At 37.6% G+C, this 17,445-nt stretch overlaps 1 protein-coding gene across 2 annotated transcripts in view; it reads left to right on the top strand.

Moving 5' to 3' along the window:
• Positions 1-17,445, top strand: part of CADM2 (cell adhesion molecule 2) — a gene marked incomplete at both ends in the record, with an annotated part of 583,305 nt that overhangs the window by 477,414 nt on the left and 88,446 nt on the right. For both annotated transcript variants that reach the window (XM_082279334.1, XM_082279335.1), the window contains one exon: positions 639-809. In XM_082279334.1, coding sequence (XP_082135460.1) covers positions 639-809 — 171 coding nt within the window. The remainder of the gene's footprint in view (positions 1-638; positions 810-17,445) is intronic.

Genomic DNA, 17,445 nt, shown 5'->3' with positions numbered 1-17,445 from the left:
TTTCTGGTCATCTTGGGACTCATCTGTAGATTCCAGTAAATACTATGACATGCTCTATTTACAGTTGTTTATTACCACTGATGACTATACCTGGGTTTAGTTTTATTAGTTAATTAGCATAATTCTAACCAAACAAAAGAATAAGCAATGAAAAAGTAAGCACAGGATCAATCTGACTGCACGCACATGGCTTCAGTAATATCCATATACTGCATTACTTGGAAAGGTTATAAACATGAGCTTAGAAAATTTAATATTTAGTGACACTGTGAATATGTAAGGCAATGAGGGTGGGACAAGATCACTTTTTTTTTTTCTCGTGACCTGCAGAGAAAGTTTATGTCAAATATGGACCTAAACATTCAAGAGGTAATAATGAATAAAATTACTTTTTGAGTGCAGTATCATGGAACCAGTTTTAAAATTTTCTCTTTCAATATGTATCTCTTGTTCTGACAATGAGAGAAAATTGAGGAATAACTGCAGTCTAATTACTTTTATATTAAAGAGATCAATACAGATATGAAAGATCTGGGGTTTTTTCCAACAACTGTGATAAAAGATTTAGCTCTCTAATGCTGGACTACTTTTTTCCAAAAATATTGGAAAGATAACTAACTGTTTATTCTTTCTTTCAGATGTTAAATATATAAAAGAAGAAGATGCAAATCGCAAAACATTCACAGTCAGCAGCACGCTGGATTTCCTAGCAGATCGCAGTGATGATGGTGCAGTTGTAAGTTGCAGAGTAGATCATGAGTCCCTAAACTCTACACCTCAGATAGCAATGCAGGTTCTAGAAATACACTGTAAGTAATACATAAATGTTATAAATGCTTGCTTTTATAGTTTTGTTTTGTTTCAGAGTGTCTGTTGGAGGAAAATTCTGTGGTGTTGTGCAGATAGATAACATCTTTCTTTTAGCCAACTTCTGTGGTTTGTATTTGGTTGTTTGGTTGGGGGGTTTTTGTGTTATTTTTACAGGAGTGACTCTAAAAAGTTTAAGGAAAGCTTTACCGTTGAGAGCACTGTGGGACTGAGTTCTTGGTTTTCTTTCAGAAGTAGTGGAGAGAAAATGCATTTGTAGTTTTTGTTTATCGTTGAAACAATGTAGACATGTTATTAAACATTGAGCATCCTAATTCACAGTTTTCCTTGAAAGTACCTAGAAACTTGAAACAAGGGTATAAATAAGCAAAGTTTGTAGCAGATTGCCTCAATAATGCTGAATCCTGTTAATGAAAGCCTGAAGTGTTGCTGATAGCACAAGCCCAGGGGGAAAAGCCCTTTAGAATTTATTTTGAAGCTTGATCTACATCAGATGTTAGTCTAGATAATCCAAACTTCAATTGTACCTTCAATTTATCTTTATATATTGGCTATTTTTTCTTTCAAATAGCATTTCTGGACACAATGTTTTCCATAGTGCAGTGTTTCAAAGTTGAACAGCTCTGCCTTTGTGTCTGTGTGCCTTACTATGAAGTCAGGTTGTCCTTTCAGTCAGTTCATTTCTGTCACTTACAAACTCTGAGAACACTTACTCAGAAGAACACCTTTTCACCATGAGCTGGCATTTTCATACTCACTTGTATTATATCCACCATTTCTCAGGGTCCAGCTGTTTGGTTTTCTGGAGAACATGTGTACATCTCATTGCCTAGCTAGCAAAAACGGGCATCTGCAAAATGATGTCAGAGCAGGGAAAGGGAAGAGACCTTTCATGAATCTCTTTCTAGACCAGGAGTAATCAACCTGTGATAAACCAGACAAGGTTGTCCATGAAGCAGACAAGTGTTCAGTGGCTGTGACCAGTTCCTGAGGAACCGAGTCAAGGGCTGCTGCCATATGTAACTTGTTTCTAAACATGGATATTTCTATAAGCTTCTAAGATTTGTAGCATGTATAAAATGCAGGAATGGCAAGAGCACTCTGTGCATAGAAACTGGCAATTTTGCTAAAAATACCATCTGTAAAAAAGTCTGAAAATGAAGAGAATGTGGATTAGCATATGTGCTAAAAATGTTTCCTGAAACATTCTAGCCATCATTTTACTGAGGGAGATCAGGGAGGGCCTTTCTTCACCCAAAAGTTATTAAACACCTCTCCTAATGTATTCAAATGCATCTGTGCTGGGGACATGAATCCTTAACAACTTTACTTCCTTGCATTCTAAATTGCACAGTCATCAGCCATTGAACTTGCCCATGTCTTCACTTCCAAATTCTTTGCCCTTTCTTCAGTGCCTTGCTCAAGATGTTGGCACCACAGGAGATGAACCAAATTGAATGGAACAGTAGATAAAGAAATTGGGCAGCTACACAAGGTTTAAAGCAGCTGCAATGTAAAGTGATTGAAGGTAAAGGGCTTTGGTTTGCATATGAGCATTATAAGGCAAAAAAGCCTTTTTGTGGCCTCTAATATATAAAAATGCCTGAATGTTTATTGTTTCCTTCCAATTTGCACCCTGGTAGTAAGACAGTACCTTGCTAAATAGCAGTGAGGTGCATCTTCTCTCTCTTCTCTGGCCTCACTGACGTTCTCTAATAAGGTCAGACTGCACTGGGCATTTACAGTACCAGTGTGCTTTATGTTACTGCCCCCTCAGACTGCCAGCTTATCAAAAGCTATAATGCACAAGTAATTGCTCTCTATCATTCCTGCTTGCTCCATTAATTTTCTACCAATCAATTTAACACTCTCCAGCACTGGCATAGAGTAGTTATACGTGGACAGAGAAGTGATAAATGTGCCAAAAGAAGCTGAAGTTTAGGGTAGAAAGTGGAAGTACCATTTAAAGCTGTGGATAAAGGAGTATTCTATTATTGGTGACAAGAAAACTAAGAACAGCCTGGTTTTGTCCTTTACCTTGCCACCTACATTTCCATGGTCAACATACTCAGAAGTCTTAATGCTGGGCAAGTTTTGAAAGAAAACTTTATAAAAGGAGAAGATTCAAGGAACTGATTATTTCGTTCATCAGAGAGCCTTAAAGGAAAAAGTGGAGTAAAATGATTCACTAGAGCAATCCCAAATACTCCAAATGGAGTACATGGCACTGGACCTGGGCTCCTTGATTTTATTCTCCTGGTGTTGCTCACCATTGTTGTGGATGTTACTGCGGTCACTAGAAGCTGCTTCTTTTCCATCATCCCATAAGATTTCAAACAGGTTAGAGACATCCTATTTGTATTAACAAGAATTATGCTCCCAGGATCCTGTGGAAGCTGATCCAGTGTATATCCTCAATGCCACCTTGCAGCAGGTCAAAAACAGTGCCGGCAAAATTGATGAATTATGGGACCTCACGGGACAAGTCAGGAGAATTTGTTCATCTGACATCCTATAGGCTCCAAAACCACAACCAAGTTAGTCTGGCATTGCCACTTGTTCTTAATGTCCCAGAGATCTATCAGATGGGCAGACAACTGTCAGAGAATGATAAGCAGGTCTCTAAAATGGTCAAACAGAACAGCACGGGTGAGCATCAGTTTAGCAGAGAATGAATATACAAAGGTGCGACATTGCTCACTAGAGCTGCACTTGAGTTTTAAACTCCTTCCTAAAATCTGAAAAGTTTTATCTCTGCTACATAGATGCTCTTCATGAGCTATCAGTGTATCATCACCAGTTAGAAGAAAAGGGAAATAAAAACTTTTCTAGGCATTTCTGCCCTGTATAATTATGCTTGAAAGTTAAAAAGCCTTTGTTTCAAGCAACTGGCCCCTGACAATGGACAAAACATTTGTGGCTCCATCACAGCAAACAAGCAAACTTACCAAAAAGCAAAGCAAAATAAAACAATAGAACAGTAGGAGTTACAGGGTTGTGTTTGCATCCAGTGGACGATAGGTAGAGAAAAAGGAAAGCAAGGTAATGGAATAAAATGACAGGTTTTGATATATGCCTAGTGAAAGATAGAGTAAAATTAAATCTGCCTTAGATACTGGGACTGTATGAAACAGATATTTGTAATTAGTCTGTGGAGAGATGTAGATAGAAGTGCTTATGAGTCCACACAGCTGCTTTTATCATCAGCTGTAGTAGGAAGTAAACTTAAAAAAGTGAAAGCCATCAGATATAGAATATGTTTATTCCCTCATCTTCCCCTTACACAAATCTAATTTTTTATTAGTGTGACAGAGAAATCAAATAAGCTTTCCCAGAAGTACTACAGTGTATGAAATGAAACTGAGGAATAAACTTCTACACTCAAAATATTTTTCTTTTCTTTCATTGCATATTTATGTGTATGTGATAGAAATAGTGTTTAGGTCCTTCTGCTGCTCTTTTCTTTCATTTCCTTCTCATAGTTCAGTCTGGTAGTTGAGATTACCTATCTGAGATTAATATTTTGGAGGAGACCATGATCAGTCCTTGTTTTCACAGGGCTTCACAGATTTATTTTGCAAACCTGAAATATTGAAATAATAGGGAAAAGCATAACATACCCCCACTCCAGACTATGGGATAATTAGCTCCTCCAATCTTTTGATTTATTTGTCAGTAATTTATGTTATGTCTCACTTGTGCTTAATCCTATTCATCTGAATGTTGTGCTCTGTGCACTACAGAGCAGCCCAATTGCCCAAGTCTTTCTGCTCTGCTGAAAGGTTTGGCTGTAATTTAGTTTCTGCTTGGCCAGCAGAGGTTTGTGGTAGCATGACACCGCTTGCTGAGTTTATTTTTCCTCTGACCCTTACTGTCAATAGCAAACCTAAAATAGATTTGTATCCCCTCTGGCTTTGCTCTGAAGTTTGCTTGTCAGCCTAGCTGCCACTGATTATTAGGAAGTGCTTCTTGTAAGTGATAAGTACAAATCTCAAAGGGATATTTAATTTCATTGTTTACTTCTGTGTTCAGACTAAACAAAGAATGCATTCTTTGTTCCTGTATTAAAGAATCATGGGTACAGTGCTTCAATTTTGAAAGCTTCTCAGTATGATGTTTAAGAGATTGGCTAAGTCCTCATGCATGCACCTGAGAAGACATTTTGAGGGCATGTACAAATTCTAGTCAACATCTGGGAAGTCAGTGAATTCTTCTCCTCCTTCTTCAGTGTCGCAGACACATTGTGATTCCCAAAAGCAGCATCTTCACTTCCTCCCAGGTCTTATCTGAGCAGAAACCAGCCAGCATGTTGCTTTGTACTGAACAGAGTGCCATAAAATTACCTAGTGGTAATTGCCTTACCTTAGTGAAGATTCTCTGACTACAGTAAATTACCCAGCAGACCTCTGTAAAAATTAATTGCGTAAATCTACCCCCGAGGCTGCTTTTGAAGCCTTAAAGTGAAATCAAATCATTTGAACTTCAAACCTAATCATCGTGCTTCTAAAATGGCAGCTGCAATGTGATCCGTGCTAATGGACTCAGTGAGATTTTGCTCAAAAGCTGACCACACTCCCAAATGACAGCACTAATAAGCTAAATATGTGTTATGTAAAGAAGTGTCTAGAGAGGCAATTTTGAGTAAATTCTATATTGGCAGACCCAGATGTGCAGTGAATTGTCGGCCTGACAAATCTATAGCCGTCAGCTAACTTGTTTCCACAGGCTATTGCAACATGTTTGTGTGATAGGCAGCTTCTTCTTTTGTGGGCTCTTATTAGATTCTTTTGCAATGAACATCTGAACTTGACTTTAAAATTAGGCAGCTGTTCCGTGAGAATGTTGGAATCATTGTCCTGGAAATAAAGGTATTGATTTTGCATTAAGTAAACAAAGCCCTCAGAGTGCAGCGGGCTGCAGATGGGATCAGCTGTGCGCTTGTGCAGCCGTGTAGAACACGGGGTGTCTGTGTGTCCTCGTGTGTCTGACACCACTGTGCCCCTCTCATTCCTGATGTACCAACAAACAGAGGCTTCTCTGATGACAAGAGGGGTCCAGAATTTCTGCTGGTGTAAGCAGAGTAATTTCATCAAATATCTACGTTCCCTGATGCTCACTAGGAGGGTTTAGCTCATTTTTTTTCTACTTGGCTGCTTTCAAGTCTTTGTTGGAACAGAGTTTCTAAAATACACATTCTGAACAAAAATTAACAAAAATATGTATGAATATGTAAGAATACATTAAATATAGTAGATATTGTACTACACTGTCATATAGCTCTACATGAAATAAGGCATTCTAAAAGAAGGCAAGAAAAGGATTGTGCATAGTTGGGTGCTAGACCCTGTGTTTGTGATGAAAGTCTAAAGGACTCAGAGCTGCCCTTCAGAACAATATACAGAGACAAAAAAAACCTGTCTTCCTTAAGTCTTAATGTTCAATTCTAATGAATTAGTCACATGTTAAGTATGTTAGTGGCTCTGCAAGGTGTCTATCTCTACCCAGACTTGGTGACTTTTTGTAGCTCAGAAAGGGCAGATGCGTGCCCATGCAAGAGCACACAAAATGGGACACTTCTTAGCTATGATAAAATAGGAGGGAGGAGGAAAAATTTCCCTGCTGCCTAAATATGGTCCTTCTGTACTGTAAATGAGTAAAATACGTGTCACACATTCATTTTCTTTAAGCTGTGCCGCCATTTGTCTTTTTCAAGCTGCTTCTAATTTTCTTTTCATGTGCTCCTTTCTTGTTACTTACTTTAGTTATTTTCCCCAATTTTGTGCTTAAAAAACATTTTTGCTTTTGTACTCTGGCACATCTCCTTTTGTCATTTGCTTCAAAATTATTTAGTTTTTTTTTTTTTTTTTTTTTTTTTTCACTTGTGGTATGTCTCCCAGAACTATCCCAGAGTTAAGTGGCACCCATGCTTCAAGAACAAGGGCACATCTCCCTTCTTTGGGAGTAGCTTTTGCTGTCTAGGCAGAGAATATGTTTTTCTGACATGAAGAAAATATGAGAGTTAAAAGAAATTTCCTTCATTGATGCTGCTCTCTTTGGTTTCTGATCAGTCAACAGAGTTGTTGGTCATCCTCATTTGCTTGTGACCATTTTTTCATTACACTGTGTGACATCCCGACAGACACACTGGCTAGAAGTAAAGTCTAGTAACATTTGGTGTGATTACACACTGCCACAATCCTTATATGGACGATCTGGCAAGAGATGCATCCCCAGAGTCAGAAAATGTTTTGTTAACTGAGATAATAAGGTGTAATAACATAGTCTTCCAATTTTCCTTTGAATTTTTTTTTTTTTTAACAGGGCCCCAAAACACTAGGGCAGCTCAAACAAATACCCTGTATGTTGAGTCAGGAGTGAAAATAGTTGCAATTCTTGTGAGAATTGAAACTTGTTTTGATGTTTCCATGAGAGAAAATTTCTGTGTAATGATAACTTCAATCAGTGAGTTTAACAACACAATTCTCCTATAACTTCTGATGCAGTGAAAAGACCTGAATTTTCCAGGGGCATAATTCCCTAGGGACACAACAGAAAGAACTCACCAGAGATATGCATATTCAGGGCTTTGCATTCTCTATTCCAAGCTAGCATGGTTTGCTCTCTTGCTATAACCATTTCATCTTGGTATAATTTGAGTGGTTTGGAACTGTGAGAGATACCTCAGAGACCTCTGGAGCTTGTGGAAGGAGGCCAGTATCAAGCTTGGTCTTATTGATTAAAACCACCTTTTATTCCATCTTAAGAAGTGAGAAGGGGCTGCATTTTCTGTCTGATGTGCAGAGAGGACCATGGTCTCTCACAAAGCCTCCACCTGTGATCACAGAAAATCTCTGTAAGCCTAAGCAAGCAGGGATGTCCTTCACTTCAGTGAAAACCTGTGAGCTGTTCAGATCCTATAGAAGCTCATGAGGAAAACCTGGATGTTTCTTAAATGGCTCCCTGAGTCTGAAAGGGAGGCACCGTCTCTTTGACTGATGCTCCCATCCTGTAGAGATCAACTCTCTGAGCAGTGTTCCTGCTTTTCTCTTTCATTGAAGATGTTCTGCTGGATTGCTGTGACCTTGAGGACACAATTTCCAGATCTTCCAGTTGTCTCCCTCTTATATAAGCTTATCCCTTATACACATTCAGGTTCCCAACCAAGACTCACCCATGTTGTGATATTCAACCAACCCAAACAGGTTTTGGGTTTTGTTTTGCTTTTTATTCCCGAATTCACCCTATGAATGCTAATATGGAGAATAAATATATCCCAGTGTTACTACAATACTTTGAGGACCAGCTTGCCATTCTATCTCCCTTAAAGGAGAGATGTTTCTATACTTACCAGTGTAAGATACAGCTAAAAACAGTAATAATAAAAATGCAATTTAAAGGCTACAGTTTCAGTACTGTGCATCTCTTCATATTGAATGAAAATTAAGCAAAAAGTTAATTACATAGCTCAATAATTATGTAAGCACTGTGCTAATTAGTACAGTTATATTTTTTAAGCTTTTCATATTGGCAAATGCTTGAAACAAATGAAACTTAAAGGATAGTTACTGTAAACAGTAGAGGATGCTATCTGTGAACAGGAAAGTTCACTGCCACAATTTGCATGTTTAAATGAGATCAATTAGGTTAATGATGGATGAAAATAAGAAATCCATTATTTAAATGCAAAATAATTCAGAAACTTCTAAGTCCGTTTACTGCCAAACTTTCAAAGGGGATGTCCAGTTCAAAGGGTTAATGTACAATCCTGACCTTTACCATCTGGAGGTTTATGTTCAAATATGGTTTACAAGTGAAATATAATCTAATATAATTTATTTCGCTGTAAAATCTTATGGAGAAAATCCACAGGGTGGCTTGTCTACTCTGCATAAAAACTTAGAAATCTGGTGTGGGCACCTTATTCCATGTGGTTGTTGTGTGATTAAGAAAGGGCTCCAGAAGGTTTCAAAGGAAGTTTGGGAGGGAAGGAATATTTTAATAATATTAAAAGTAGAACATTCAGGAAATAAAAGATAGATAGTTCCATTTCAGAGGAGTAAGCCTTCAGGCATAGGAGAGAGGAAACCTGTGATAAAAGGAATGAAAAGACAGAGGGCATGGCTGTGCTGGAACAGGAGCACAGTGAGGTTATCCCTGAACCTGTTCCAAGATGGTCCAGTTGCAGTGTCCTCAGGACTGGCTGACTGATTTTTGAAGCTCCTAATCTAACCAGCTATCAATCACTATAAAATGATTTTAAAAAAAAAATCTGTATTGTATTGGATAAGACTGAAAATTACAGAATCTGTGATAATTCACAGCCCAGGTTTCCACTCTGGTCACCCTCAGCCTAATGAGACAATGCTGTTTCAGGACTCCTCTACAGAACAGTTGTGGGGGCTGTTTATTTCCAAGAGTAAAGACTAGCAAGCAGGTGAGACAGTTAGGAGGAAAACATAAAAACATATGTAGAGACTATTACCAGAACCCCCCAAGGAAGAGAAATTTGCTCTCCATAAGGATGGGGTGTATATTATTCAAGAAGCAAGCCAAATTTTCATTCCCTGATGATGCTGCTTAGTTATTTTTATATAGACTAAACTTCAGTTTATATAAACTAAACTATCTGATAGGAATGTCAGAGAAAGGACTGAAGGGGTGTTTGGGAATGCTGAGCATCCAGAGCTCTTATTTAACTCCTTCCACAGTTTTGGATGTGCTACAGTTCTTAAGACATAGTCAAGTAAATTTAAGTCAGACACAACAGAACAATGAAGGCTTTAAACAAAAGTATCTGAGAAAGCAGAAGTTACATGGAAAGGTCATGCGCTGCCTCAAAGTTTGGCATTTCTTTATAACATGGCTTAGGCAGAAGACTTTTCTTTGTCTTTTCTTTTTTTTTTACTTCTCTTAACAGAAGAAGTGAGATAAAAACATAAATAAGCTGGAGAGAGCACAGTGTAAGGCAACAGAGGTACTAAATGGAACAGATTGTTTACTCTGAAGAAGTGGCATGACAAAAATAATTAAACAAGATGTAAGTTGTAAAACTAAGCTTCATTGCTTGCATTCACCGGAGAAAACAGAACTGATTTGCAAAGAAAATATTGTTTCTACAGTATCATTCATGTGTGTATGGGACTTAATGCATAATTCAAAAACCAGTGACCCATTCTGCAGAGCCATGTAAAGGGGAGTAGCTGTTATGTGGTGCTGTCTCCATGGAGTGGCACACACTCAGAACTGGGGTGACAGTGCCACTTCTGTCCTCCACTTAATTCAACAGGGGCTACTGATGTGCGCACGTTTATCTCTGCCTGTTTTAAGGCCAAGCACAAAGTAGGTAAGAATGATAAATGAACACATTATGTGACAGAGGAAGGTTGTAAGCATTTGAAATGGAGCAGGGGGGAGCTGTGGAGCTTTGGTGTTGTACCTGCAGCTTCTCTTTCACCTTCCCAAAACCCAAAGCTCCACGTTGTGTACTACAACATTTTACTTTATTTTGTTTTAGTAATAGTGGTGGAGGAGCCTGGCATGACCAGCAGGTGAGGTGCTGAAACAAGTACAATGAATATCTTTAACAAAGTACCACATAATCAATGTTCAGAGAATTAGTAACCTAAATGGTTTCCTGCGAGGTTGGTGCTCGAATTCAGGCACTCACCTACTATGAGTGTCAGGAGGGAATATTTGACTTGTCAGTCTTTCTTTTCCCCCACACTGGCATCCAGCTTCTTGTTTTCCGTCCAGGAGAGTGCTTTTACACTCTCCTGTTACAAGCTGTTATTACTCTTTCCTACAACAAACATAGTTTTAAAAAAAATTAAACCAGATGAGATTTAGATTGATGACACAATAGTCATCAAAGAATCTCAGATAACAAAGGGACCATATGCTGTTCCTGGTCCTGCTTGACTGTAAAGCAGTTTTAAAGGAGTGTAAAAAGAAGACATTGGAATATCCATGCGAATATGGTACCAAGTATTCACTTCTATCAAACCTAAGTATTTAAGTACTATCATAAAGCTAAATTTCAGTACTATCATAAAGCTTAATTTCACAGTGTTGTTGAATACTTTTACTGAAATGAAACATCATTGCCGTGGCACAATCACTTGAACTAGATTGACTCAGCCACAAATATTACTAATTAAATAAATTTTCAGATACATAATATTGATTTTTTTTCTCTCATCCATTTAAGCAATGAATTATTCATTCTATTCTGAAGCAGAGCATCAAACTTACTGTATCTCCCAGGCTACTTGGGTGAAGTTGCCAAGGCAGACTTGTTCCTAAGTGCTTATTCAAGCCAATAGTGCACAGACAGAAGCCATGCTGCTTGCCATTTACAAAATAAGCCAAATTTGGGGGAATGCTGATTCACAGCTGTAGGATGCACAGCTGGTAAGTGTAAAAGCTATTAAAAATGGTGAGCACTTGCACAGAGCTGATTAAAATGCTCCTCTCTCTTCTTTCACATCTCATTTGGGGTATCCAACTTGATGTTTATTTTTGTGCATACTGGAGTGGTTTGTCCTTGGAATTTACTTTTAACGTCCCTTTTTTCCTAAGCTTATTTGCTTACGTTTTTTAGAAACAGAAATAAAATCATGTAGGAATACAGAATTTTCAATGAGCTTTGTAATTGCTATCCATGTATGAAAATTATGATCTCATGTTTCCAAAGGGAAAAGAAAAGTTCCTGAAACTGTCCTATGCTTACTCCAGTGCTAATTAATCTAGAAAGTAGATACATCATCATTTTCAGAGGTATCTGCTTATTTTATCTATGCATCTGGAAATGATGGAAAGATTCCAAGGAAATAAGAGAGAGAAAAAGCGCAATGAAAAATGTAGAAGGCTGTGACATAAATAGATTTCACAAACATGCATTTTGAAAAATCAGACAAAAATGGGTAGAAAATAAATGAATTAGTCTCTCAGGAAAAACTTTTAAAATCTTATCATCTGGCAGCCATTTATTACCAGGTAGCAATAATCTTTTATTATCAGACTGTTAGATTTTTATAACATTTTTTAAAACGATAGCACCAGAACTGTTGTTGTTCACTGCCACAATAAAATATCTGAGAAATTTATGGAAGCTTTTCAATATTCAGAAGGTTTGTGGTCATAAAATAAGACCATGAAGTAAAGACATGCTGTTGGTAGCTCATAATTTAGCTAAACATGTAAGAAGAAAAATGTGTCGTAATGAACCAGTTATAGTAATTTGCACTGGTACAAAGAGGAAACGGTGGTTTCTGTTCAAAAAAAAAAAAAAAATAGAAAACAAGGTAAATATATTAATTTAAAATGGCAGAGTAAATCTGAGTATTATAGATCCAGGCAGAAGGTGCTGCTGCAAAAGATTAAGTGATTAATTCAGAACTTGGAGTAGTCTGGAAACAGTCAGTGGGTAATGGGAGGAAGGTGGGGGTTATCTTTTTCTTTGCCAGATGATCTGGCAGCCATGACATGGATGTTACACCATAGAAAAGGTCTGTGTATTTTATCTGGGCTGCCCGGAGCTCAGCTGAGTGTGTTCTAAACTGGCAAGTAATTAATAAGACACGTTCCCTGTGTTGCTTGGGGTCCAGGAAGGTAAAACCTGGCATCCATGGGATGCTCACTGATCACCATGGGAAGAACTGCTCTGTCACACAAGCACAGCTCTCTTCCTGAATGGATCCTTTATCATATTCCACGCTGTTGGATCCCGTACCCAGCTAAGTTGTTAAACAAAACTTTTTCTTACTAGCAGTACTTTTAAGGCTTTTTAAGTCATTGAGTATAGGAGAAAACTTGTAGTGACAAAAGGTAATTAAAACCATCTACTCATCATCCTCAAAGATTAAATAAGGAGGTAGTATCAGTGCTTTTAAAAGGAGGATTTTAAGTCACACTTGTAGCACATCCTGATGTACTGTGAGCACTTGCTTCCTCTGACAAACCCAGCTAGTGAAGTGTTTGCCTCTCCCTGGATCTTTCCCGTGCCTTTCCTTTTGCTGTTAACATAATTTGCACTCAAACAGCAAGTCCAGCAAGGATCACAGGTTTCATTACAACAAACTCATCTTCTTGGTGCAGCTGGAGAGGTGTTCATGACATAAACTACAGAGCGAGAATCACCTTCAAAGAAAACATGCATCAGAATCAAAGTGTTCCAGCGGAGGCCTTGGGTCAAACGATGTTAATGAGCTGCTTTCAATTATTTATAACACAATTAGGGACAGGATTGTGTTTGCCCTGGTTTTGAGATAGGCACCTGACAATTTGGCTGCGTGGAAACTAATCTGTTAGGAGTGCCTTGTTTTGGAGGTTTAACGTATTTGTTGTAATGATATTGTGTAGAGATGTACATTTTTGTTCATGACATGCTCATGACCATTTGTTTGACCAGCTGTGCCTCCTTTTTTTCTACCATTCTCATGATATTTAGCTCTTTTTACTAGTTTGAACTTGCAAGACTAAGTAGGGCATTAAAAAAAAAAAAAAAGAAAGGAAAGAAGTACAGAATCCCTCGTGTTTTAAGAAAAAGAGATTTGGACAACATATATCACACTGATGTGTGCCATGCATGCAGGAAAGAACCTGACCAATGGATTTTTCTTTTTGAACCCTGAAGACTCACAAACTAAAATAATTCAAGAGATTAATCTTTCTCTATGCACCTTGTATATATTGAACATTATATGTTACTGTCACCAACTGCGACGTTTTTTTCTGTGCCAGGTCTTTTAATATTGTACAGACCAGAAAAAAATGCTTTCTTTGGTGAAAGAAAAACAGAGGAAGTCAAGAGAAATGTGATTTCTTCTTGATACTATTACCCATTTCCTTAAAATTATGTGAACCAACCTACCCAAGAGTAAAAGTTGAGACCAGTACTACTTTATGAACTGATTATTCCTCAAACAGTAAAAAACCTTTATTTTAAAATATTAATTATTGGACTGCTTTGATCATGACAAAATCATGCTAGCCATGTACAAAGAGAAGATCCAAACATTTGGCAAAATTACTGTATAGCATGCAAAACCTAAATGGATAATACTACAGGAGATTTTAATTGAAATGTGGTAGAACCCATGTCTTCTGTGATGCCGTTTTACTTTGGGAAGTAGGAATTACAGACTTCATGCAATAAACAAGTTCAAAAACCCGAAGACTTCAAGGGACACTGCACTTTATATGAAATAATACTGTGGAAACACAACTGCCCTAGCTGATTATATATTTGTTACCAGTTTGGACAAGGCTTTATTGAATTTGTGTTGGTATTAGTAAAATATCTTATGGCATATATGCTTATGGCATTGTATTTACATTTATTGATTTTATTTTAAAAAAAAAAGAAATTAAACATTAAAAGAGATTGCCATCTTTGACAAGTAAGAAGGCTACTCTAGGCCACAAGCTCAAAAAGCCCTTTAAAAAATATTTAAGAAAAATTTTTGCATGTAAAGCCCAAGTATGGATGTACCAAAACCATTTGATGCTAAGCATTGACACATTCCTAGGAAATGGGTGGGGATTATTAAACTTTTTGAGTTTTTATTTTTGTGAATATCCTAATCTGGCTCTAGAAAACTTTCCTAAATGTAAGATGAAAGGTATACTCCATGTTATGTTGGCATTGAATGTAAACAGAAACAATTTACAGAGTACTGAATTGCTTGAGGAATTCTAACTCGTGATGTGCACTGGGCTAAGAATTTTCTAATACTTGTGGGTTTTTTTAGCATGTCAGAATATCCTGGTTTATCCAAACTAGGAAATAGGTAAGAAAAAAAGCCTTTTCAAATTCAAAGTGAAATTTTAGCTCAAAATCTGGCTAGAAGGGAGGCCTTAGCATTCGTGGCTGACCTCTGGTATTGCAGGGGAGGTTCTTGCACTCTGAACCACACCAGACCCTTAATCCATGAACTCCAAAGGATTGAATGTTCAAGTCTCTGAATTACTGTCAAATAAGTATTTTGCTAGATCTGCTGAACATGGTGTGAATACCTCAGTACTCAGTGGAATAAGTAACCTCTTTTTCTCATCAATCACTGCATGGGGTCTAATAACTGATCCTGATGGATTGATTACCACTTCTCAGAAAGATAAAATTACGTCTAAGTGAGGGAGTGTAGAAGTGGCTTCCTAAGACTTGGAGGTAGGGCAGGCCTCTAAAATGTAGAATGTTGAAGTACAGGACCCATCTTTGGGGATTAGTGACACTATCTCTGTAAGTGAAAAAAAGGAGTGACCTTGTTCTGTTCTGCTTTCTGAATCTTCAGCCACACTGGAAGATATTTGGGGTGCTAAGTTTAAATTTCGTAGTAAGTTATGGCATTTATTTATTTTTTTAAAATCTGTAATTCAGCAGAAAACTTGCAAGTTAGGAGCCCTGACTTGGATCTGTACATCTGATACAATATTCCTATGTAGATTTCTGCAGAGGAGAACCACTCAGACTTTTTCTGTTAATCCTCCTTTCACTGGAAGGCCAGTGAATGCTTTGAGCAACAGAGAGATTTACCTTTTAACAAAATGTGTAGAGAAATCTAGTTGCAAGAAGTTTATACTGCAGCTAAACTAACACATATCTCAAAATTACCTGGAGAAAAGTCTGCTGCATGGTTCTTTGCATAGGTGCATTTTCAGCACTCTTTGAGTTCTAATGACTATGAAATCATGAATATTCCTACTCCTGAATAGTCTACTGCTTCCAGTCATTGTTTCTTAAAGTGTCAATGAAATATATGTACTCCACCCACCCTGACATCTGCCCAAGAAGAAAGGTGGTCTTATTTTCTGTTTCTAGGATTGTAATTATTGACTGAAGATGATTACATTAGGGAAGGTTTACTTGATAAAATAGCGTGTTCCAATGATGACATCATCATAATGCTACCCCTTTGTCTCACAAAATGAGTTTTCGTGTGCTTATTTCTACACACCTGTTGCTGATTAATGCCCTAGGATGCAGAGGATTACACTTTGATTTCGTGACTCAACCAGCAGCTGTGAGTTCCATGAAAGGTTTTGCACGCTAAGGATTGATGGGGCCAAGGACTTCTGAAGATACATGTGAAAAATAGGCCAAATTATGCTTTTACTATCTTGGCACTAAGAAGAAACTAGTAGAGATTAATTGTCTGATTCTGTCGTTGGCCTCTTTCACGATCTTAGCAAATTTGTAAACTTTTATGAATTCAGTTTTCCATTTTTACACTGTGTTTATTGAGGGTTTGCACATGAAGTATGACATAACTTATCATGGGGGAGTCTTCCAGCAGCTTTCATGGGATTGCTTTATATGAGTAAATTTATGTGAAGGAATTTAATCCTGCATGTCACCTTATAAAGGCTTGGTGATAAAATAATGTAAATACATACTGAAGTCTATTTTACTTCAAGTGATATAAAAGCAACAAGTGCATTCTGAAAGCAAACACACAAACCTTTAAGCATAGAAGATCTGATTAAGAGCAAAGGTCTAGTGACTGGTAAGAACCACCTTTATTTTGAAAATAGCTGCAAAGAGATTAAATCAATCAGTAATGCAGTTCTGCAGGGTATGAATGTTGCCATTAGTTTCTGCTAAAAGAACAGCAGAAGTCAAGCACTGAAGTGTTTAATTTCTTTGTGCATCAGATAACATTTTTTACCAGTGTAAGCTGGTATCAATTTTCCCCATACGTTTACTGATTTCATGTGTTGCTGAAGATGACGTAGCCTGATCAAAAAGCAATAAATCTTCCCAAAGCTTTGAAATGGGTTTCCTGCTCTTGTGAGATGAGATGAACCCAAATCCTGGAAAGATGGATGAAGCAGAATCACTCAGTGGAACTTTTGCCTTTGGTCCACTGAATCACGAAGGGTTATATAAAAAAAGCCCCATACCATAATTCTTACCTGAAGCTGGTATGTCCAGAAACAAAGGAGCAGATTCTATGCTCGTAGAGGGTAGAAGATGTGTAAAGACATGTTTGAATCTCAGTTCAGATTGGTGGTAGCAATCAATTGCAGCTCATAAGTACCTCATTACTCAAGCTAAAGACTGGAGGGTCGTAGAAGCTCTCACTGTTGGAAATGGATGTAACTTAAAAAGTCACTGGGTGCGGAAAGCAAAGTGTTTTACTGAGAAGACTTGCTGTGGTGCTTACACTCTCATAAACCACTGGGGTTTTTTATAGAATTGGACTTATTCCTAAGTTTATTATTTTTGGAATACTTATCTCCTCCGTAATATTCTTAGAACTCAGGATAAGGACATATTTGTAGGTATTGTAAAGAAGCCGTAGTTGCCACTCCCTTGTTCAGATGAATTCTGCTTTGAATATTGATCCATGGTATTTTATTGTCGTGAAATTTCTGGGCCAAACACTAAAAAACAAAATGCAAATTATTGACGTTCTGATAAGTTCAACTGTTACAAGTTGGTATATTTCTACTGACTTTAGAGGAGGAGAAGATCTGACCCACATTAAAACCCTTGACTCTACTGCTTTTGTTTGTTTTGGTTGTAAAAGGAGAGGGTTTTTTGAACACATCTACATTACTTATAACAAGCTGATGAGCATAACTGAGAAATCAACCTCTTACTGCATTACAATTCTG

Source organism: Coloeus monedula (assembly GCF_965178545.1).
Source record: "Coloeus monedula genome assembly, chromosome: 3".
Lineage (NCBI taxonomy): Eukaryota > Metazoa > Chordata > Aves > Passeriformes > Corvidae > Coloeus > Coloeus monedula.
Note: the sequence above shows the minus strand (reverse complement) of the source record. Positions and strands in the feature narration are given on the sequence as shown.